Source organism: Lipotes vexillifer, unplaced genomic scaffold, assembly GCF_000442215.2.
Source record: "Lipotes vexillifer unplaced genomic scaffold, Lipotes_vexillifer_v1.1 scaffold7, whole genome shotgun sequence".
Taxonomy (NCBI): Eukaryota; Metazoa; Chordata; class Mammalia; order Artiodactyla; family Lipotidae; genus Lipotes; species Lipotes vexillifer.
Window position 1 is genome coordinate 4,127,788 of NW_006792683.1, and position 23,721 is coordinate 4,151,508.

At 38.5% G+C, this 23,721-nt stretch overlaps 1 protein-coding gene across 1 annotated transcript in view; it reads left to right on the top strand.

Moving 5' to 3' along the window:
• The window catches only part of KIN (Kin17 DNA and RNA binding protein), a 37,564-nt gene extending 20,152 nt beyond the window's left edge, over positions 1-17,412 (top strand). Inside the window, exons 8-13 of the mRNA XM_007465807.1 lie at positions 3,482-3,611; positions 6,073-6,123; positions 10,835-10,903; positions 11,713-11,812; positions 13,292-13,392; positions 17,350-17,412. Of these exons, the coding sequence (XP_007465869.1) occupies positions 3,482-3,611; positions 6,073-6,123; positions 10,835-10,903; positions 11,713-11,812; positions 13,292-13,392; positions 17,350-17,412 (514 nt within the window). The remainder of the gene's footprint in view (positions 1-3,481; positions 3,612-6,072; positions 6,124-10,834; positions 10,904-11,712; positions 11,813-13,291; positions 13,393-17,349) is intronic.
• The last annotated feature ends 6,309 nt before the right edge of the window (positions 17,413-23,721 follow it).

Sequence of the window (23,721 nt, forward strand, 5' to 3'; positions counted from 1 at the left end):
CCCAGACTGAGGCACGAACCCGTGTCCCCTGCATCGGCAGGCAGACTCTCAACTACTGCGCCACCAGGGAAGCCCTCAATTTTTATCATTTGTATAATTTTTGTTTATCTAGAATATTCTTTTCAACTAGGTATTCAAATTTATTATCTGTTTTATTAATCTTTTAGAATACTGTCCATCATGTCTCATCAACATTCTTTATATTTTTCATTTATTCATTTTAGCTCTAAGAGATTCTTTTTTAAAATTTAATTAATTAATTTTTGGCTGTGTTGGATCTTGATTGCTGTGCGCGGGAGCTACTCTTCGTTGTGGTGCGTGGGCTTCTCATTGTGGTGGCTTCTCTTGTGGAGCACGGGCTCTAGGTGAGCAGGCTTCCGTAGTTGTGGCACACCGGCTCAGTAGTTGTGGCGCATGGGCTCAGTTGCTCCGCGGCACATGGGATCTTCCCAGACCAGGGGTTGAACCCGTGTTCCCTATGTTGGCAGACAGATTCGTAACCACTCTGCCACCAGGGAAGTCCCTCTAAGAGATTCTTGATATCACAAGCAGAAAGGATCTTTCTGAACGTCAAATCTTACCATGTCTTTCTCTTGTTAAAGCCTTACAGCAATTTAGGCCATCGTCTATATGATAACCTCTAGTTATGTTTACAGGTGTACCACCTGCCATCTGCACCGCAGCTCTGCTAAGCCATTTGTCTCCTAAGCACTCTGTGGTCTCATCCTCACTTGCATCTACTGCTCTCTCTCCCTGCAATGCCCTCCGTATCTGTTCTCCCACTACATCATGAGATCCTGATGGGCTATGCTGTGCATCTTTTTATTCCCGATGATTCTCACATTTTAATCATTTAGGAATGCTGAATACATTTTCTAAATAGAAAACTTTATTTTTCCTATTCAGTTTAGTTTTCTTGCGTGGTGAAATATACATAACATAAGATGGCCCATTTTAACCATTTTTAAGTATACAATTCAGTGGCATTAGGTAGATTCACATTGTTGTGCAACCATCGCCAGTATCCATCTCCAAATCTTTTCATCATCCAAAACTGAAACTCTGAACCCACTAAAAAATAACTCCCCACGACACTTCCCCTTAGCCCCTGGTTACCTCTGTTCTATTCTTTTGTCTTTATGAATTTGACTACCTCATTTGAGTGGAATCATACAGTGTTTGTCCTTTTGTGTCTGGCTTCTTTCACTTAGCATAAGCTCTTTGGGGTTTATCCATGTTGTGGCGTGGATCAGAATTTCGTTCCTTTTTAATCTGAATAATAATACCCCACTGTATATATAGACCACAGTTTGTTTATCCATTCATCTGTCAGTGAACATTTGAGTTGTTTTTACCTTTTGGCTCTTGTGATTAATGCTCTCCCGAATATCGGTGTACAGATACCTGTTCAAGTCTCTGCTTTCAATTCCTTTGGGTATTTACCTGGAAGTGGAATTGCTGGATTGTATGGTAATTCTGTGTTTAACTTTTAAAAGGTTTTCCACAGCAGCTGCAGTATTTTACGTTCCCACCAGCAATTACACAAGGGTTCTAGTTTCTCCACATCCTTGCCAGTGCTTGTTATTTTCTGTAATTTTTTATAATAGCGATCCTAATGAGTGTGGGTAGTATTTCATTGTGGTTTTGATTTGCAGTTTCCGAATGATTATTAATGTTAAGCATCTTTTCATGTGCTTTCTGGCCATTTATAGATCTTTGGAGAATTGTCTATTGCCCATTTTTAAATTGGGTTAAATTTCCAAGCTGAAACAAATACCAAAATGTTGAATAATTTATAGATGTGTTTGACGACTCACTGTTGATAAAATTTGAGAAATCACGGAGAATGTGAGAAGACACAGAAAGCAGAAAAATAAGCAAATGTTTTTTCTAAAAGTGGAGAAAAATCTTCAGAACACAATAGTAGCTAGCTTTTCCTAGTGATTATAGTAGGAAATAGGTGGTTTGTGAACATGTAAGGAAGAAGTAATTACTAGACCCAAAAATAGCCACGTAATCCTAACTGCCCTTCTGCTGGGGTTATTAGTGCCTATTTATATAGATATATTATGGTTGTTTATGATCTGGAATTATTGCTAAATTCAGTGGATTCCTAGCTCGAAGTACATTTAACTCTAAAGAATATTTATTTTGAGTAGCACATTGAAGAGTTTATCTTTATTTGGACTTAATCTGTTCACAACCAATGTATATTATTTACAGTTGTCACAAACCTTAGAACTTAAGAATATGTCAGAGGATTGAATTATGGGACAAAACCTAGTAAGTGAAATATTGCAAGGGTAAATTTAAAGCCTTCCAGTTAGATAAAGAGAGAATGGCTTCCATGAAGACAGGGTGTGGGAGTCCTGACCTGCAACCTCCCCATATAAGAAGCAGGGATTTCAGTTGACTGCAGGCTCCACTGGGAGTCCTTACAGTCATCCAGCTGCTAATAAAGCTCATGCTGCCTTTAAATGCCTAAAGGAAAAGGTCCAAAGAGTGGAAGATGTTAACTCTACTGTATTTTCTATTAATCACACTTTGTTTCTTGTTTCCATGGTAGCTTTGTGCAAATATGTGTTCTTTGTATTTTACAAGTATGACAAATTAAATAATTAGACTGATAATATTCAGTGAGTCAGCAAATATTAATAGAGCATCTATTTTATCTGAGTCACAAGATAGTTACTGCTACTTTACAGGGGGGAAAAATATATATATATATATGGATATATATATTCTCTCCCCTACTGTGAGAGACGAGTCATATATACAAATGATTATATACCAGGTGGAGTGGGATGCCTGCCCCAAAGTGCTATGTGGCTGTTCAAAAACAACAAATTCCAAGAAGCCTCATGAAGAATGGATCTTAAAGAAGTTCAACAAATGGAGAGACTATTTTAGGTATAAAAGAGCCATGTGCAGATTTGCAAAAGCTTGAAGCACAGGGCATGGCTCAGTCAATAGCAGATTGTTCAGAATGACAAGTATACATAATAAATCAGGGATGGCATTCTGGGGCCTGTGGTGACAATTTTATGATGGCACTCAGAGATTTAGAATGTACACTGACGACGTTAGGCAATTGGGAACGATAAAAAAATTTTTAATTGGATGTTGAGATCTTTGCTTTAAAGAAATGTGAGGAAATGAGGCTTAGAAAAGTTAATTGCTCAAGGTCCCAGCAGAAGTAGGATCAAACCCTGGTGGCCCCAGCCCTGAAGCCAATGCTGTCATCCATCACTCAGCCACACTGATAGAGTGGCACTAGCTGAAGGTGGAGGGACAGGAAGGGTTCCATGTTCTCATGGTGCTCCCGGTCCTGTAAGTGATAGACACGCCCTTCGTAGTTTTGACTAATCTGTTGGAAGCTAACCATATGACAGATTTCTTCTGTGTTGTTCCTTTTGCACATTATATAAAACCTATGTCTTTGCACAGTTTTTACTAACAGCACGGTTCCTCTTCCCATCAGTTCTTTGGGACCAAGTGCTCTGAAGACAGTAGGGAACGCAGCATCGGTGAAACGGAAGGAATCTTCCCAGAGCTCAGCTCAGTCAAAAGAAAAGAAGAAGAAGAAATCTGCACTCGATGAAATCATGCAGGTGCGCTTTATGAAGTGCTTGTCAACTCTAGCTTTTAGGGGAATGATGTGATTCCAACCAAGGAAAGTTAAATAGTTTCACCAATTATGAGATTAATATAAAGTGAGAAAAATGTGCTCATACCAGGTTAGGAAAAAAGAGCCTAGATGTAGTTCCATCTGAATGGAGCTGGAACCTCCTTAGATAGGTTTATTTTCTTGCCTCAAGTGCTGTCTTCAAAACACTCCATGAAATTATGGTCAATAGAGTTAGTTTAGGAGAACCTCAGTGGTAATTGAAGCCAGAAATGAAAGCTCTGCTCACCTTTGGTGGCTTCGTGAAATTGGCATCCTCCATGGATGCCCCCACCAACCTGGGCTCTCCTGTTGCCTCTGACTTCCACTTACTACCTCCTACCCGGGAGAGAAAGCTCTGACATTTTTTTTTTTTTTTTTTGTGGTACGTGGGCCTCTCACTGTTGTGGCCTCTCCTGCTGCGGAGCACAGGCTCCAGACGCGCAGGCCCAGCGGCCATGGCTCACGGACCCAGCCGCTCCGCGGCATGTGGGATCCTCCTGGACCGGGGCACGAACCCGTGTCCCCTGCATCGGCAGGCGGACTCTCAACCACTGTGCCACCAGGGAAGCCCTCTGACATATTTTTAATGTGATTTAACCTGATGGCCAAGTTTATATGATGAATCAGTGAAAACCTGTGATTATCTGGATCTAGGGCTATACTTTTGCTCTAAATTTACCTGAAATTCTAGAGCCGTTCTGCAGAAGGTTCTTAATATATTCCTAAATATTCCTTTCTCCCTTCCAACACATCACCTTCCCATATCAATAAATTTATGAAATAAGTAGAAAAGGCGAAGAGAAAGAATAAATGGGTACAAGAAGCTAACGTTTTCCCCTGTAACATCATTTAAGCACTGTGACCAGGGAAGCCCTCTGACATATTTTTAATGTGATTTAACCTGATGGCCAAGTTTATATGATGAATCAGTGAAAACCTGTGATTATCTGGATCTAGGGCTATACTTTTGCTCTAAATTTACCTGAAATTCTAGAGCCGTTCTGCAGAAGGTTCTTAATATATTCCTAAATATTCCTTTCTCCCTTCCAACACATCACCTTCCCATATCAATAAATTTATGAAATAAGTAGAAAAGGCGAAGAGAAAGAATAAATGGGTACAAGAAGCTAACGTTTTCCCCTGTAACATCATTTCCTCTGGTCTCCTCATCCCTTTTCTTCATTTGTGAAGGGATGGGAGTAACTGTTTGGTCTTCCCTGTTGCTGAGTCCTCACACAATGCAGGACAGTTAGAAAAGCTTAAAGTATAATATAACGTGTGTACGCTTGAGATGTAGTCATTCCATCATTCAGCAGATACTGAGTTGCTGTTACATGCTGGGCATCATGTGAGGTCCTGCATGTGTAGAGTAGGGAGAAAAACACAGTCCCTGCATGTCATGGAGCTTTCACCCTAGTGAAGGAGGCATTCCACGACCAAGTGAACCAGTGGATAAGTAATTACAAAATGCTATGTGCTGAAGAGGTCTGAGGGCAGGGAGTGGGGAGATAGCTTGTTCCCCCACTAGGGCAGGGGAGATCTCTAGTTCAGCATCCAAAGGGAAGATCCAGGTGGCTAGAGCATGGTAAGCACAAGAGTGGTGGCATTTGAAGTTGGAGAGAGAAACAGGGGCAACACCACAGAGGTCTTATAAGCCATTTTGAATTTAATTCAAAGTAAAATGGAAAGCCAGATCTACCTGCTTAGAATATAACCATGCCAAGTTTAGAATATTTTTTGTTCATATTGGAAAGTTGGAGGAATTAAGATGAGGTTTTGAATCAACCAAAGAGTGACATTGTTCAGTCCCTTTGAAAGTAGGTACTTAGGGTTAACTGAGCAGTTGAGAAAGAAAAAGGTGTGAGATACAGCCAGGTCAGCTGGTCAGCACGTTTTCCTTTTGGTCACCCTTTCATTTACTTCTCTCCTGGTTGTGTTTTTCTTCCCCTCCATTCACAGCCTTTATTATCCTTATGAAACAGGGAAGCTCCTCTTTGCCATCAAACTGTATACCCAACTATGCTGTGCTGAATTGGTCTGTAAGAGTTACGTTTTTACCCCCTGAAAACATCGCCTGTTTTCCAGCGCATGACAGTCCAGGGGAGCAAGCAGGGATAGGGCAGAGTAATGCTGGCAGGTGGTGTTGCAGTATTGACTCAGTCTCTATTGCGTTTATCTTCTTGGTCAGTTGACTTGGCTATCACTTATTTTCCTAAATCCAAGTTGCTTTTTTTTTCAATCAAAAACTAATTGCAAAAAAAGGTTTGTGTTTATCAGAGATTGCAAATTATATCGATCTTCTGTGAAGTGTGTTTTATGGTGTTCTTTTGCTAAATGGAATGTTATTTGAAATAAATTGAGGATTTTAAAGAGGTAATTTTATGAATGTCTCATGCGTCCTCCAGATTGAAGAGGAGAAGAAAAGAGCTGCCCGAACAGATTACTGGCTCCAGCCTGTACGTATCCCGCTGGGGCTTCTTACTTCTAAATGTGCTTTTAAGCGAATGATTTAAATAGCATTTGGTATAAATGGCTAAATATCTTAAATATCTGTAAATTCTATACATAGATTTATAACTTTAATGACTTGTCTTTGCATCTACTCTGTAAGTATTCGTTGTATTGTTATATTAGAGGGTTACTCATGTTCATGGACCAGTAATGTTTCTTGAGTTTAATGCCAAATTTGTGTATGGACACCTTGAATTTAAGCCTGGAATTATTTTCAATTTTTGCTATAAGAATACCCAGTTAGGTACTTTGTGGTAAAAACAGCTTTTTTTTTTTTCTTTAACATCTTTATTGGCGTATAATTGCTTTACAATGGTGTGTTAGTTTCTGCTTCATAACAAAGTGAATCAGCTATACATATACATATATCCACATATCTCTTCCCTCTTGCATCTCCCTCCCTCCCTCCCACCTTCCCTATCCCACCCCTCTAGGTCGTCACAAAGCACCGAGCTGATCTCCCTGTGCTATGCGGCTGCTTCCCACTAGCTATCGATTTTACATTTGGTACTGTATATATGTCCATGACACTCTCTCATTTTGTCCCAGCTTACCCTTCCCCCTCCCCATGTCCCCAAGTCCATTCTCTAGTAGGTCTGTGTCTTTATTGCCATCCTGCCCATAGGTTCTTCATAACCATTTTTTTTTTAGATTCCATATATATGTGTTAGCATATGGTATTTATTTTTCTCTTTCTGACTTACTCCACTCTGTATGACAGACTCTAGGTCCATCCACCTCACTACAAATAACTCAATTTCGTTTCTTTTTATGGCTGAGTAATATTCCATTGTATATACATGCCACATCTTCTTTATCCATTCTTCTGTTGATAGATACTTAGGTTGCTTCCATGTCCTGGCTATTGTAAATAGAGCTGCAATGAACATTGTGGTACATGACTCTTTTTGAATTATGGCTTTCTCAGGGTGTATGCCCAGTAGTGGGATTGCTGGGTCATGTGGTAGTTCTACTTTTAGTTTTTTTAAGGAACCTCCATGCTGTTCTCCATAGTGGCTGTATCAATTTACATTCCCACCAACAGTGTAGGAGGGTTCCCTTTTCTAAGTGTATAAGTTCAAGGAAAGATTTTTTTTTTAATTGCTTTTTATTATTGCTTCTTCTGTCTTTTTTCGTTTTTTCTTAATCTAATTTACTAAAGTCTTAAAAAAATTTTTTTTTATTGAAGGAAGGATTCTTTAAATTCTGTAGTGCTTTCCAGTTTTCAAAAGTTTCACACACATGATTTCATGTAAGCCTGTAATAACTTATTTTCCCTCATCCCTTTATTGCCCCTCTCCACTTCCCTCTCCCCACTGGTAACCACTAATTTGTTCTCTATATCTGTGAGTCTGCTTCTTTTTTGTTTTATTCACTAGTTTGTTGTATTTTTTAGATTCCACATATAAATGATGTCATAGTTTTTATCTTTCTCTGACTTATTTCACTTTATTTCTTGTTCTTTTAAGATAACAATTGCATAATAATTTTTAAACATTTCAGTACTTTAAATATTTTTTATTTATTGCTGCTCGGTTTTGAACTTACTGGAATATGAAGTTTTCATAAAACCTTCAGGGTATCTTAGTTATCCTTAAGGAAGCTGGCTTGATCAATAACATGAGAGTGAAAAGTAATTATTTGGGTAATTTCTGATTTGAAAATTTCTGATTTATTATTATTATTAATAATGATCTTGAATATCAAAAAGCATAAAGTTCTAATTTAAATCTTCATAGTTATTCCCTCACTAGCTTAAAAATAATTTTGTTTCCATGTCTCAGTTTATGTCCTTATACAATGGGAAACATTTGCCTGGTGATCACATGAAAGATCATGAAATAAGTTATGTAAAATGAAAATCCTTGCTGTAGTAAATAGAAAATAAGTACTCCATAAACCAGACAGAGAAAGACAAATATCATATGATATCGCTTATATGTGGAATCTAAAAAAAAAAAAGATACAAATGAGCTTCTTTACAAAACAGAAATAGACCCACTGACATGGAAAACAAACTTATGGTTACCAAAGGGGAAAGGCAGGGGGTAGGGAGGGGATAAATTAGGAGTTTGGGATTATCAGTTACACATTATTATGTATAAAACAGATAACCAACAAGGACCTACTGTATAGCACAGGGAACTATACTCAATATTTTTTAATAACCTATGAGGGAAAAGAATCTGAAAAAGAATAGATAAACATATACATATAACTGAATCACTGTGGTGTACACCTGAAACTAACACAACATTGTCAATCAATTATACTCCAATTAAAAAAAAAACTGTTAAAAAAAAAGTGCTTCATATGAATTATTTCAGTTAATTCTCATATCAGCCCTACAAGGTAATTACTGTTATTATTCCCCTTTTATAGGTGAGAAAACTGAGGTGTAGATTATTTGAGTAATTCCCCCAAGGTCCTTTAGAAAGTGGTGAGCTAGGATTTCCCTGGCAGTCAGATTCACTAGGTTGTACTCTGCCCTGATAAACTCTACTTCCTGGGATGCATCAGTCTCCCTGACTTCCGTCTCTGAGTAGAAGTCTGCGTCAAGATTAGAAAAGGAAGGACCTAGAGAGAGAGAACCATCCATGAATTATTTTGTTTGCTTTCCCTGTCGGAGTAGCTAGCATTTGATATTAATAGTTTCATATATTGTTTATGAAAGTGTAATCAAGAATTTTGCTTAGAGCAGTAGTTCTTAACCAGAGCACAATTCAAAAAAATTTAGACCATTTCTTTCCAAGATATATATGCTTCAGTACTAACCACTATCCAGTCTCCTGGGGGTGAAATGGCTATTTTCATTAACCGCCTAGGTGATTCTCATGTTTAGAATCACCTTTGTTCAGAACCATTGGTTTAAAGGAAAAAGAAAACAAACCAAAAGCAAAAAAAAAAAAAAAAAAAAAAAAAAAAAGAAAGCATTTTTAGTCCAAAAGTTCTCTTCCCATTGACAATACTTTTCTTTTTTAAGATTTTTTTTTAATGTGGACCATTTTTAAAGTCTTTATTGAACTCCTTACAATATTGCTTCTGTTTTATGCCCTGGTTTTTTGGCCACAAGGCATGTGGGATCTTACCTCCCCAACCAGGAAATTGAACCCACACTCCCTGCATTGGAAGGCGAAGTCTTTAACCACTGGACCGCCAGGGAAGTCCCTGCATTGACCAACTTTTAATAAAAATTTATTTTCAGTTTGATAATCTTCTGGTATAGTAAATTATTCAGATTTTCTTCCTAGCTCCTCTTGGAGAATGTTACGTTAAAAGTGAAGATCAGGACTTCCCTGGTGGCGCAGTGGTTGAGAGTCCACCTGCCTATGCGGGGGACACGATTTCGTGCCCCGGTCCGGGAGGATCTCATATGCCGCGGAGCGGCTGGGCCCATGAGCCATGGCCGCTGAGCCTGCGTGTCCGGAGCCTGTGCTCCGCAACGGGAGAGGCCACAATGGTGAGAGGCCCGCATCAGGGATCCAATGACTCAGTGTGTGTCTCATTTTGAAACGGGCAGTATGTGTGTTAAAATAACCAGCAGCCCACAGAGATGGATTGGAGAGCTTTAGTTTTTAAACTCAGAAGAGAAAGTTTTGACAGGTGTGCTATGAGCAAGTGTCAGTAGTATGATGAAGTAATGAATTGTGTTTAAATTATAAGTGTGTGTACCCATGAGGGCCTTTGAGAAATTTAGCCCAGAAATCAGAGAAGCTGTTGGTATTATATGGCTTCATTGAGAAAGTCTTAATAGAATACTGGCTTAAGAATAAGAACATTCAAGCCTTCTCTTAAACATATTTTTCTGCTGTTAAATATTCTCCCCCAAAGTCCTTACTAGGTTTTTGTTAATGTAATGTTTAGCCTGGCTTAGTGAAGGACTTGTGACCATCTAGTACTTCTGCTGTATCCACTTGAAGTAGCAAATACAGAATGGCTGTAGTGAATCTGGAATTAAGTCAGGTGATTTAATTTTCCTCGTCAGCCGTTAGCCAATTGAAATCAGGAAAACAATGACAAAGAAGCAAACTCAGAATGCATTAATATGAAGTAAACTCAGATTTCTCTCCCGTTGAGAACTAGATGCTCAGAAGAGCGATGCTTTTAGCTGGAGCTAGTCTGGAGGAGTCCAGTCTTATCCAAAATCCAGAGCAACATCACGAGAAAAGAGCATTGTGGAAAGTGGTGTGCTTTAGCTCAAAGCCTCCGTTTCTTGCAATTCCCAGTGAGACTCTTGCTCTCTTGAGTTTTTTTGTCAGCGGTGAACGTCAACATATAACATCCTTAGCATTTTTTCTTCCTTGAATGGAGAGAAAGAAAGAAGCTGTCTGTGAAAGACCTGGAGTAATAGAGTTGAGATTGGTGGATGAAAGTCCTAGATTTCAGAAAACCTTCACTATGGAAATCAGCCATGAGACATGCGTTTTTTCCTCTTGGTAACCAACTATGTTGAATAAAAAGAGACAGAAGGAATGAAAGATTACTAAGGAAATGTTCTGCCATCGTTGGGAAGACTTCCAACTCCAAAATGTCTTATTTAGCAAAGCAGTTAACATTTTACTATGATTTTTGGTGAAAATGTTTAAAATGAAGGATCAAAAGAGGAAAGAGAATTTATATCATTCCTTCCATCTTTATTTTTTTCTTATTTTCCAGGAAATTGTAGTGAAGATTATAACCAAAAAACTTGGAGAGAAATATCATAAGAAAAAGGGGATTGTTAAGGTAAGAACATGAAGTTATGATGGAGTTTGGGGAAGGAGCTGGTGTGTGGCTGAGTAAAGCCATTTTGATACTCCTTAAAAATCAAGTCCTAGTAACAGAAGCAGTGTGTCTAAGATTCTTGATGGTTCCATGAAAGGAAGGCTGACTTCCCAATGGTTGGAGAAATATTTCATTTCCAACCATAGTTTATACTTAACTTTGGTCGGCTTTCTCACTAGAGCAAATGATATGTATGAAATCCCATCGGCACCTCTTAAAAAAATTCAGTGAGCGCACCTTGCTAGTAAGTAAGGTACATTCCCTTTGTTAATGACGGGCAATGTAATAGTGCCCCAGAGTTCCAAGGAGGACTTCCTTGTGGTTTGCCTGAGAGACTTATCTTTTGATTGCTCTAGGATTTTAAAATTTAAAAATCAATGCTCCAGTCTTTTTCTTTCTTTTGCTTTTCCTGAGTATAGTTTCATGCTAGCACCCACCCTTGTGCATGCATAAGTTGCCCTCCTACTGTAGTTGAAATGACACAGAATTATCCCTCTCATTGTATTTCTTAAAGTCTTATTCTAAGATCACCAGCCTTTTCTTTCCAGATGAAAACCTTAACTAAGCTTTGAATTGAATTCTTTAAGAACCATTAGCCTGAGGTCATATATGGCATCTAGAAAATAAACTCCATTGATACAAGGAGTTACTCTTAAAACAAGTTACTCTTACCTTTTGGTTAGAATTTCATTGTTTACATTTATTTCTGGCCTTTGGACTTCGTGTTCACATCTCTCTTCTGTTATAAAAGTGTTGGTTTTACATGGCAGGAAGTAATTGACAATTACACAGCTGTGGTGAAGATGATTGATTCTGGAGACAAGCTGAAACTTGACCAGACTCATTTAGAAACAGTAATTCCAGCACCAGGTAAATCTTTTTGCAGACCATTTAATATACCATCGAAATAAGTGATTCCATTCTTTAAAACCTTAGTTTTTGACGTTACTTGATAGTTCTGGGTATGAGTTTCCTTTTTAGAAACATATAATTGCCAATATAACTGATCCCAGTTTGACTTGGTGAGGTGGTAGTTTACCAGTCCTCTGAGAAAGCTATTTTGTGGCATAAATAAATTTTCCCTTTCTAGAATCTTTGTTTTCTTTCCAGAAGCAAATCACAGACATATCTGGATAAAATCATATTAGGATTATTATTAATATATTTGTTTAGCTATTTGAGATGGTAAAGTAAAAGTCAGTATTATTTTGCATTTTCTTTTCCTTAATTGTCTTACACATATCTAGTATAAATGCTTCTGTAGTTAGGTTGTTTGCCTCTGACCCAGACTCGTCATGGTGGTATCGTTGCTGGCACAGTGATAATGTTAGTCTCTAAAACTTCTGTTTATCAGATCCTATATTCTTTCTCCATAAAATAAAATTCATTTTATGGATTAGAAATTGTGGACTTTTTTTTCAGCTTCAGTAAGATGTAATTAACATAAACTGCATCTGTATAAAGTATACAATTTGATGTTTTCAACACATGCATACTCCCGTGAAAACCATCCTTACAATCAAGTTAGCACATGTGTCCATCACCCCCCAAAGTTTCCTCCGTTTCCTTTATAATCCTTCGCTCCCTGCTCTGTCTCCCCTGTCCCCCACGCAACCATCAATCTGCCTTCTGTGACTATAGATTAGCTTATATTTTTCTACAGTTTTATATAAATAAAATCATACCACGTGTCCTGTGTTTCTGTCTGGCTTCTTTCACTAAGTACATCATTTTGGATTCATTCAGGTTGTTGTGTGCATCTATACTTTATTCCTTTTTATTGCCAAGTATTTCATTATGTGGATGTGCCAGTTTCTTTATCCAGTCACCTACTGATGGACATTGGGGTTGTTTACAGCTCTTGGCCATTACAAACAAAACTGCTATATGAGCATTCACGTACAGATCTTTGTATGGATATATGATTTCTGTTGAGAAAATTCTTAGAGATAGAATGGCTCAACCAAACAGCAGGCATATATTTACGCTTTTATGAAACTAGCAACCATCTTATGATCTTAAAAAGAGAGAAATTAAAAGCAAGCTGAATTTTTTCTGATTACTTCTGGGCTCTGGGCATCTCCTCCAAGAACCTTATACTCCTTGGTATAAAATTAAAACATCCCTTGACAAATAAGTAGAAAAAATGAGGAGTCTTGTAATGTTACACTAATCAAAGTATCTACAAACTGTACTGTAGAATCATACAGATATTAAATGATTAAGAACATCTAAGAGAAGAGTTTTGTTTTCTACTATGTTGATTCAGTGTAATTGCATTTGGCTGTAAGAAGGTAGAAGAAAGTGGCCATTTTCTTTGTATTAAGTGTTAACGCTTTTCTGTTACAGGAAAAAGAATTCTTGTTTTAAATGGAGGCTACAGAGGAAATGAAGGTACCCTAGAATCCATCAATGAGAAGACTTTTTCAGCTACTATAGTCATTGAAACCGTAAGTATGGTTTACACAAAGACGGAGATTTCAAAATACTTTTAAAATGTGCTATGGTTTTTTTCATTGGATTGGTGTTTTAAGTTTGGGTTTTCTGTTTGCCTTCTCTCCTATTTGGAAATCTATAAGCTTATTTTCTCTAATGACTGACATTACTAAAGCATTTTATTTTCTGATTACAAAAGAAATTCCTTATGTGTCTTAATCTGTTCAGGCTGCTATAACAAAATACCATAGACTGGGGTGGCTTTAGAAACAACAGAAATCTATTTCTCACGTTTGTGGAGGCTGGAAGTCCAAGATCAAGGCACAGGCAGATTCGATGTCTGCTGAAGGCCTGTTTCCTGGTTAATGTGTCCTCACATGGTGGGAGGGGAAAGGGAGCTCTCTGGGATCCCTTTTTAAGGGCACTAATGCATTCTCAAGGCCTCTGCCCTCATGACCTAATCACTTCCCAAAGACCCCACCTCCTAATACCATCACATTTTTAACGTATTGAATGAATTTTGACAGGGACACATTCAGTCTCTAGCAGCACTCTTGGATAAAAGCTGAAAAATACAATGGAATATAAATAATTTTTAAAATTGCCCGTAAACCTCCAGGCAAATGATAACCTCCATTAATATTTTGGTCTGTTTTTTTCAGTCTTTCTGTTTTATAACATTGTATATATTACACATAGTTTTGTATCCCAGTTTTTTTCCCCCACATCTAACATAAAACTCAATCTGCCGTAGTGTGATTAGTGGGGAATATATAGTCAGAGTTAATGGGGGAAAAGCCACAGAGATCAATAATATTTTTTAATGTCCTTCTTTCTTTCATAAAGGATTTAAGGTAGAAGAGATCAATAAATAGATTTTAAGAAATCTGACATTTAAGTAAAATTGTTCGTTGACTTAGAACTGATGGTCCACTGGCAGGTCTGCACATGAGGCTGAGTGAGACCTGAGCTGTCTTCAGAAGGAAGGGTCTGAAACATGTTTTTTCCTAACTGCCTAATTCTTTTTAGATCCCTGGGCTACCGCACCGTGTATCTTTATCTCTAAACAAGAAGCTTTTTCATCTCCACTACAAGAAGTTTTAGTGTTTGGGGGAATAATCAACTTCCTGAAGAGTTTGATGAAAGTTTTGGGCTCTCTGCAAGAAACTGCACATAAACTGCCAAATTTTATGTGTTCCCTTTAAGGAGTTCTTAGGTCCCCTGAGCCCACCTATGAACTGGTTTGAGAATATGTGTCTCAGGAAAGCTTTCTAGAAAAACCATTTAGGTTCCTATTTGAAAGAAATCACATTTCAGTAAATTAAGCATTTTTTCCCTGTCCTTGAAAATACTAACCTAATCACCAATGAACATAAACTCTAAGGGAAAAAAAGGAACAGGGAATGTCACCTGTCAGTAGGGAATTTATTAATCTGACTACGTGAACATATTGAAGTTCTTTTTTAAATCAGTTTTTGTTTTCTGATTCAATCAGCATAAGATCGTGGAAACGCTTGTATTTCCTTGGCAGGTTGAATCTCCTCTACTTTCTAGTTTCCTAATACTGTCCAACTTAGATCCCGCTTCACGTTTTCATCGAAGGGAAACAGAACGACTCAGTACTGTTGAGGATATTCTAGGTTCCATCCACACCTTTGGTTTCCAGTCTGTATGATTTTCGAGAGCTGCTTTCTTCCCGGCCTTGCTGTGAACCCACAGCTCCATCTTGCCCTCTAATGCTTTCATCGCTCTCAGAGCCGGACCGAGATAGAACCTCGGAGGTGATCCTCAGGGAAAGCCTTTCTGGTTGATTGTGAAGCAGCGTGTACTCTTGGGAGAGGAAACCCACATGGAAATTTTTTGGTTTTTTCCTTCTTCTTTTGCAGCCTGCCTCCATTAAAAATATCTGTGCTTGTTTGTGCATGTCGGTCAGCTTGTCTCTACGTCTGCATGTTTTCTCCAAGTCAATGCCCTGAAAAACATGAACTTTTCGAGTGGTTTCTCCTATTTTTATTATTTCTGGCATCTTAAATTTTAGTATCAGTATCATAAGATTTGAAATTTACACATTTATTAAGCAGATTTTTAAAATAGCTCACAAATTGTTCAAAACCAGCCCCAACTTTTTAGATACTTGCCTGGTTAACCCAGGTCTGGCCCCCTTCTTTATCCCTTGCTTGGCCTTCTTATCACAGAAGTGTGATTGACCTTCGACCTTTAAACCTGATGATGTCAAGCTGGGTCATGCTTTATCTGGGAACTTATTTCCTTTATATGTAATCCTTATAGTACATTAAAAGAAAGACATTTTAAAAGCATTTTTTATTTTTATTTATTTATTTTTATTTATTTATTTTTTTTTTTTGTGGTACGCGGGCCTCTCACTGTTGTGGCCTCTCCCGTTGCGGAGCACAGGCTCCAGACGCGCAGGCTCAGCGGCCATGGCTCATGGGCCCAGCCGCTCCGCGGCATGTGGGATCCTCCCAGACCGGGGCTCGAGCCCGTGTCCCCTGCATCGGCAGGCGGACTCTCAACCACTGCGCCACCAGGGAAGCCCTAAAAGCATTTTTTAAAGGAAGGTAAAATATGTTAAAATCTCAGCCCAGGGTTAGAGTCATCATCATCATTTTATATTTTGCAGTGGAGAGGACCAACTTTTAAATTTTAATGAAAGATTTAATAATAAGAGTTAAGAATTATTGAGCTCTGGCTTCCCTGGTGGCGCAGTGGTTGAGAGTCCGCCTGCCAACGCAGGGGACACGGGTTCGTGCCCCGGTCCGGGAGGATCCCACATGCCGCGGAGCGGCTGGGCCCGTGAGCCATGGCCGCTGAGCCTGCGCATCCGGAGCCTATGCTCCGCAACGGGAGAGGCCACAACAGTGAGAGGCCCACGTACCGCAAGAAAAAAAAAAAAAGAATTATTGAGCTCATATGCATATTATGTTCCAGATGTTATTCTGAGCACTTTATACGTGCTAACTCATTTATATTTCTCAACAAGCCAGTAATGAAGGGTGCTGTTACTGTTCCCCACTAGGGGATAATGGGGCACTGAGGGGTTATGTCACCTGCTGAGAGTGGGGTTTGAACTTGGGCAGTCTGGGTCCAGAGCCCATATTCTTAGCCTCTGTGTTCCCAGGTTGTATCAGCTTTTATGACAGGTATCATCTTTCATTAATCCAGTTTTCTTTCCCCTTTCCCTTTTTGTTGGATGTGAAGGGAACAAGAAAATATATTTCAAGTTAGACTCATTTTCTGTAATAAGACCAGCCTGTCACAGCTAAACTAGACAAATATGTTTGAGTATGAGGATTTGTATTGCTTAAAATAATATTTGTTATTTAAAAAAAAAACCCAACTGATAATGGCACAAACATGATAGACATTAACTTCTCATTTTGAAATCCAGAACAGGTCTTCTGAATCAGGGAATGGCTCTTTTCTTAGGGGTGATTTGTGAGCCCAGGGTCCTTCTGACTTGTGGCTCTACCACCTTCAACCGGGGTTTTGACAGCTGCCGTGTCCGTGTGCTTCAGGCAGGCGGCGGGGAGCATGACGGGTTGCCCGTGGAGGGGAGCATGGCCTGGGCCTGGAAGTGGCCCACATCACTTCTGTTCCCTTCCTTGGGCCGGAGCTCCATCTCATGGCATACCTGACCACAGGAGGAGCCAGGAAGTGTGACTTTCTCCAGGAAGCAGAGGAGATACTGACCAGCTAGCCAGTCTCTGCCACAGGGTCTAGAGATAACACATGCCATAGCACTGAAGAAAATATGGCCAGTTCTTGATGAGGATGCCGTAGAATACTTTAGAATACTTTTAAAATTCACAGATGTGTAGAACTGTTAGGTACCTTAGTGATATCTTAGGGATGTGAAAAAGGCAAATTTGGATCCAGAAGTGTGTGTCCTTTTCTTGTCTTGTAAGTACATGTGTGTTCTTAACCTCTTCTTCAATTATTTTAATTTGTAGGGCCCTTTAAAAGGACGCAGAGTTGAAGGAATTCAATACGAAGACATTTCTAAACTTGCCTGAGTTTGATAACTTGTTAACAGCACATTAAAATCTTAAAGCATCAAATTGGTGTTCACAAAGGCATTACAAGACTCTACTGTGTTAGGGTGTTTCTTTTGTATAAAACAAATGGATTTATTTAAATGTTACTGTATAGTTGTTTAGCTAAACTTACAGAAAAATCTAGTTATGTCTCATGAGGTATCAAAATTATGTAATTTTGTCTTTGTTATTTTTATTTCCTTTGTAATATTTCCTTGATGATTTTTTATCTTCATTAAAAGAACATTATTGTAAAGTGTTTTATATAGGACAATTTAGAATCATATAAGAGGAAATCCTTCATATACTCTAAATTTCTATTTTCATCAGTAAAGTAGTAAAGTTGAACTGTAAATATAATTACGTTTTAAAGAGTCAAACTATAAATAGAATAGCAGCTTTATTGAGATATAATTCACACACACCGTACAATTTCACCCATTTAAAGTGGACATTTCAGTGGTATTTAGAATATTTACAGAGTTGTGCAAGCACCACCACTATCTAATTTGAAACATTTTCATCACCCCCGAAAGTAACCCTGTATCCATAGTCACTCCTAACTCCCCCTCTCTCCCCAGCCCCTGGCAACTACTAATCTACTTTCCATCTCTGTGTATTTGCGTGTTTTGGACATTTCATATAAATGGAATCATACGATATGCGGTCTTTTATGACCAGCTTCTTTCACACAGCATAATGTTTTCAAGGGTTATCCACGTTGTAGCACGGATCACTGTCTCATTCCTCTTCATTGAACAATTATCCATCATATGGGTATACCGCATTTTAAAAAAACTATTCATCAGTTGCTGGATTTGGGCTGTTTCCGCTTTGAGGCAATTATGAATAATGCTGCTGTGAACATTCGTGTACAAGATTTTGTGTGAACGTACGTTTTCAGATCCTAGGATTGGAGTCAGTTATACTGTAACTCACTCATGTTATACCATGTTTAACATTTGAAGAGCTGCCAGGCCGTGTTCCAAAGTGGCTACACCATTTTACAATCCCACCAGCAATGGTGAGCTATCCATTTTTAAATAAGTAGGGCAGCATATTATGAAGGGATACAAAAGACAGGAAACCCACCTCACAGTTGCTTTTGGGAAAAAAAAAAAAAAAAGGAAGTTTATAGTTCATATAACTGCGAAGGAGCAGACCCTCGATTCAAGTGAGATTCAGGGTGCAAGCAGTCCAGATTCAGGGCTGGGTCCCTGTCATCTCTGGCTTCTGTGTTGGGTTCATTCAAGGTACTTTTCAAAACAGCAAGATGACTGCCAGCATCTCCAGCCTCCAGGTTTACATCTTACCCTTCTGTCACAGTTCCAGCAAAAAAACCTGGGATTGAGTCTTATGGATCCACACCAGGACAGATCATTCCAAGTAAAAGGATTGGAATACTACCGACTGGCCAGACTTGGATTGTACTCCAACCCATGGGCCATCCCTCTGGAACCCCACCCTTAGGGGAGGGGTGATAAATCTATTATCAGAAGGTGGGAGAATATTTGCTGGTGAACAGGGACAGTGGAGGCAGCGAAAGAAATAGTAATAGGATGATGTCAGTAGCTTTACAGAAAATGTTATGGGATGGATTAAAGCGTTTCCGAAATAGCTGGACAGCATCGTCCTGGGGAAAGGAGCTGGGTTTTGGAGTTGGGAAGACTTTAGGTTGAATTTTGGCTGTTCTGTTCACTAGCTAAGTCATCTCAGGAAAGTTAATGTTCTCGAATGTCAATGCTTTTAATGTATAAATTGTCAAAAATAGTGTGTCCCGGCAGGGTTGTTGTGAGAACTACAGAAAATGCATATGGAGTGTCAGACGTAAAGCCCAGCACTTAGTAGGTGTTTGATAAACGGAAGTGAGCATAGTGTCAGTAAATGGGGGCGAGCGTTTGTGACCTGAGGAGTTTCCATAAGGGGAATGGTTCTCCCTAATTATAGTGGAGAAATAAAACATGACAAATTTCATAGGCCTCCCCCAAATCTGTAAGTTTGGAATCAACTCAGTGGTTTTCTTCTTAGAAAACCATGTTTCATCCCTACCACCCACGTTTAATTCTTTTCTCCAGCATCTTCCTGAAATTATCGCAGAATAAAATAAAGTAGCATTATTGAAGTTCAGCTTAATTGAAAAAAGTCTGAAGCACAAAAATATGATGCTAGACTGTAGAACCCTTTTTCCTGTAAGTTTTTAGAGGCCAATATGGTTATGTTAAGCAGAGTGACTGCAGACACCTAAAATCAAGTCTTATGTAGACTTTTTTCTCTATTTTCTTTTCTTTCTTTCTTTTTTTTTTTTGGCCGAGCCACACGGCTTGCAGGATCTTAGTTCCCGGATCAGGGATTGAACCCGGGCCTCCTGCAGTAGAAGTGCAGAGTCCTAACCAAAGGACCACCAGGGAATTCCCTGACTTTTTTTTTCTTTTTAAAGCATCATAAGCTATTCTTTTTTTTTTAAAAAAAAAATAGACTTTATTTTTTAGAGCAATTTTAAGTTCACAGCAAAATTATGCAGAACGTGTAGAGATTTCCCATGTGCCCCCTGCCCCCCGAGCCACAGCCTCCCTGCCATCAGCACCCGCACCAGATGGTGCATCTGTTATAACTGATGACCCTGCATGGACACGTCATCCTCACCAAGCATCCGTAGCTGACGTCAGGGTTCACTCTTGGGATTGTACATTCTATGGGCTTGGACTAACTTATAATGAAATATATTCACAATTATGGTATCATGCAAAATAGGTTCATCAGTCTAAACATCCACCTGCTCATCCCCCCTCCCCTGCCTGCCTTCGTCAACCAGTGATCTTTTTTATTGTCTACATAGTTTTGCCTTCCCCAGAATGTCTGATAGTTGGACTCATACAGTATGTAGCCTTTTCAGACTGGCTTCTTTTACTTGGTAATATGCATTTGTTTCCTCCCCGCATCTTCTCGTGGCTTGATGGCTCTTTTTTTTTTTAAGTGCTGAATAATACCACCTTATCTGTATATACCAGTGTATTTATCCATTCACCTACTGAGGGACATCTTCAGTAGGTGAATCTTCGTTGCTTCCAAGTTTTGTCAACTATGAATGAAGCTGCTATAAACCTATGTGTGTAGATTTTTGTGTAGGCATAAGTTTTCAACTCATTTGGGGAAATACCAAGGAGCATGGTTCCTGGATTGAATGGTAAGATTGACTTCCAAAGTGGCTGTTCTGTTCTGTAGTCCTGCAAGCAATGAATGAGAGTTCCTGTTGCTCCACCTCCTTGCCAGCATTTAGTGTTGTCTTGATTTTGGCATTCTAATAGGTGTGTAGTAGTATCTCACTGTCTTAATTTGCAATCGCTAATGACATATGATGTTGAGCATCTTTCCATATGTTTATTTGCCATCTGTATATCGTGTCTATTCAAGTCCTTTGCCATTTTTAAATTGGCTCATTCACTTCCTTACTGTTGAGTTTTAAGAGTTCTTTGTATATTTTGGATGATCATCTTAGATAATAGCTTTTGCAAATATTTTCTCTCAGTCTGTGGCTTTTCAGTTTTTGGAAAGCTGTTCTTTTTCACCAGCTTGCTTGAGGTCATATCAAATTATTGGCATTGATATCTTAGGAAACCAAATTCCTTGAGTTTTCTTCATTAGGAATACCGTCAGATCCCATTGCCTTATTTGCTCTTTTTCCCCTTGTGTACTTCTGCCTATCAGTTTTTGCTGACACGTTTGAGTGAATTTATTCAACAAACATTTACTAAAGCGCCTCCCGTAAGTAAATGATCGCAGGAGGTGCTGGAGATAAAAGGGTGAGAAGCAGGTGTAGGCCCAAGATGGGTGTCCTGTAGGAATTGACAATGTTCAGTGAATTGATATTCAAATGAAATGATTGGCTGATAAAGAGAAATTAGCTAATTTGGAGTAGCTACTTAAAAACCCACCCTGGGACTTCCCTGGCTGTCCAGTGGTTAAGCCACTGTGCTCCCAAGGCAGGGGGCCCGGGTTCCATACCTGGTCAGGGAATTAGATCCCACATGCCGCAACTAAGACCTGGTGCAGCCAAAAGAAAAAATAACCCTCCCTGACTTTGACGTACCGCAGTGAGAGACCTTTACTTTACCCGTATATACCTCAGTTCCTACTCTGGTGAAATGGGATCACAGGATTAGAATATGGCTCAGCCTTCGTTGTAAGTTCGTCATTAGGTAGACTGAAGTGACCCCAGAAACGTTAACTGGGTAATTGAATCACTATACCATTAAAAGGAAGCGTCCTTGATTTTTCTTTCTCTCACATGGATATTTCAGAAAAAGTCACCCATGTAGACTTTGCCAGTGTGAAAAAGTGTTCTGTTTTGTTTTGTTTTGGTTGGTTGGTTTTTTGGCCATGCCTCATGCTTGCCGCTTGCGGGATCTTACTTTCCTGACCAGCGTTCGAACCCGGACCACGGCTGCTGAGCCCTAACCACTGGACTGCCAGGGAATTGCCTGAAAAAGTGTTAAGAAATGAATAAGACTACTAAATTATTACAGCGTTTTTATGTATCTAGGCAGCCAGGTAATTTCTACTTTCATCTTACTGGGTCTTTAGGGTCACTTACAGCTCTTTCGATTGGGACAAGGCTGAAGAGAAGATGTTCCTCCTTATGGTATTAAGTGGTCCTTTAAAGCAAGTAGAATGACTTGCGTAAGACCTGATACCATTAGGTACTAAAATAACTACTGATTCATAGTTCATTTTTACTACACATAGAGACACTCTCTAATTCCCTTTTTTTAACTTATTTCTTTGGATTGCCAATTTTCCAACTCTAAGAAGCCTTGTTTAATTTTCAGATATTTAAAAACACAAACAAACAAACTTACGACAGAAGTATGGTCTGAACGCAGTCTTGTTTCTCAAACAAAGGCTCTTATTTTCCTGACAGTTCTGACAATAAGACATACATATCTAATTGGTTTAATGGGAACTGTTTAGATTGATACTTACAGAAAGCTTTGAAGATAGGCTACTTTTGTCCTAAAGAGGAATATATTTGACAAATACCAGCCCTGTAATACCCTAGCTTTATACAAAATTAAATATTGATCAAGTACCAATGGGTTCCAAAGTGTTCAACGAATAAGCATAGATAATTGTCAACTTGTTTTTCTTCATTACTGAGGGCATAATACTTTCAGAACTAATCAAGAGGCAGACAGTGGAATAGTTCCTTCTTTTCCAATGATTCCCATTAATTTGGTTTCTTCATTTGAAATTCAAAATTGATTATTCACTTATAATTCAAAATTAATTATATAGAGAAGGCAATTTTCTGGTCTCAAGAGGGACACATGTGAACAGTATTAATAAGGTTATTTTTTACAGGAAATGAATTTTAAAATACCAGCTATTAATAAAAGTTTTGATAATTTGAATAACATGGGTTTGATTTTAAATCTAGTTTCTTTTGCTAGGACTATGTTGCTCAGTACTCTGCATGTAAATTTACACCCCAAGATTTTCATCATTATTTTTAAAACTACCGAGCACATGTAAAATACTAGGAATAGAACTAACCTTATATAGCTAAAGGTAGCTGTTTTAAGGTCAAAATTTTTTACAAAGTAACCAGTATAAGAACCCACTTTTGAAGTTTGTGTTGAATATTAGCATTTTAAGATTAGTATTTTTGAAATAGGGATAGAAAAGATGTAATCGATTTTTAAAAAAATCATAGGTGCCATAGGTGACCAATTTTTATAGAGGAATGAAACTAAAAGGCAATGCTGTTTACCTCTTCAGCACTGAGGTTATCTTGGAAATTATAGAAATAATCACATGTTTAATATTTTGCAATTATGTCAAAAGATGATCACTTGCTTTCTCAAATATTGGTTGGGTATGTCCAAAAAGAGGTAGTTTTGTCTACTTTCTAAAATGAAAAATGGTTTTAACCAAATTATGGAGAGAAAGCTTCATAAAAATGTACCTTAAAAAAATTTTTAAGTGCAATTTCAGCACTTTGGCCTTTGAACATATACCCATTTTCAGAATAGATTTGAAGGAAGGTTATAAACAAAGGAAAGCACAGAATGATAATGGATCAGACTTGCACCAGCCTCCATAATCACGTAAGCCAATTCCTTATAATAGATCTCTTCATATATATATATATATATATATATATATATATATATATATATATATATACACCATTGCCCCCTGAACAACATGGGTTTTGAAATGCATGGGACCACTTGTATGTGGATTTTTTTTTTTTTTTTTTTTTGGGGTAACGGGGGCCTCCCCCTTTTG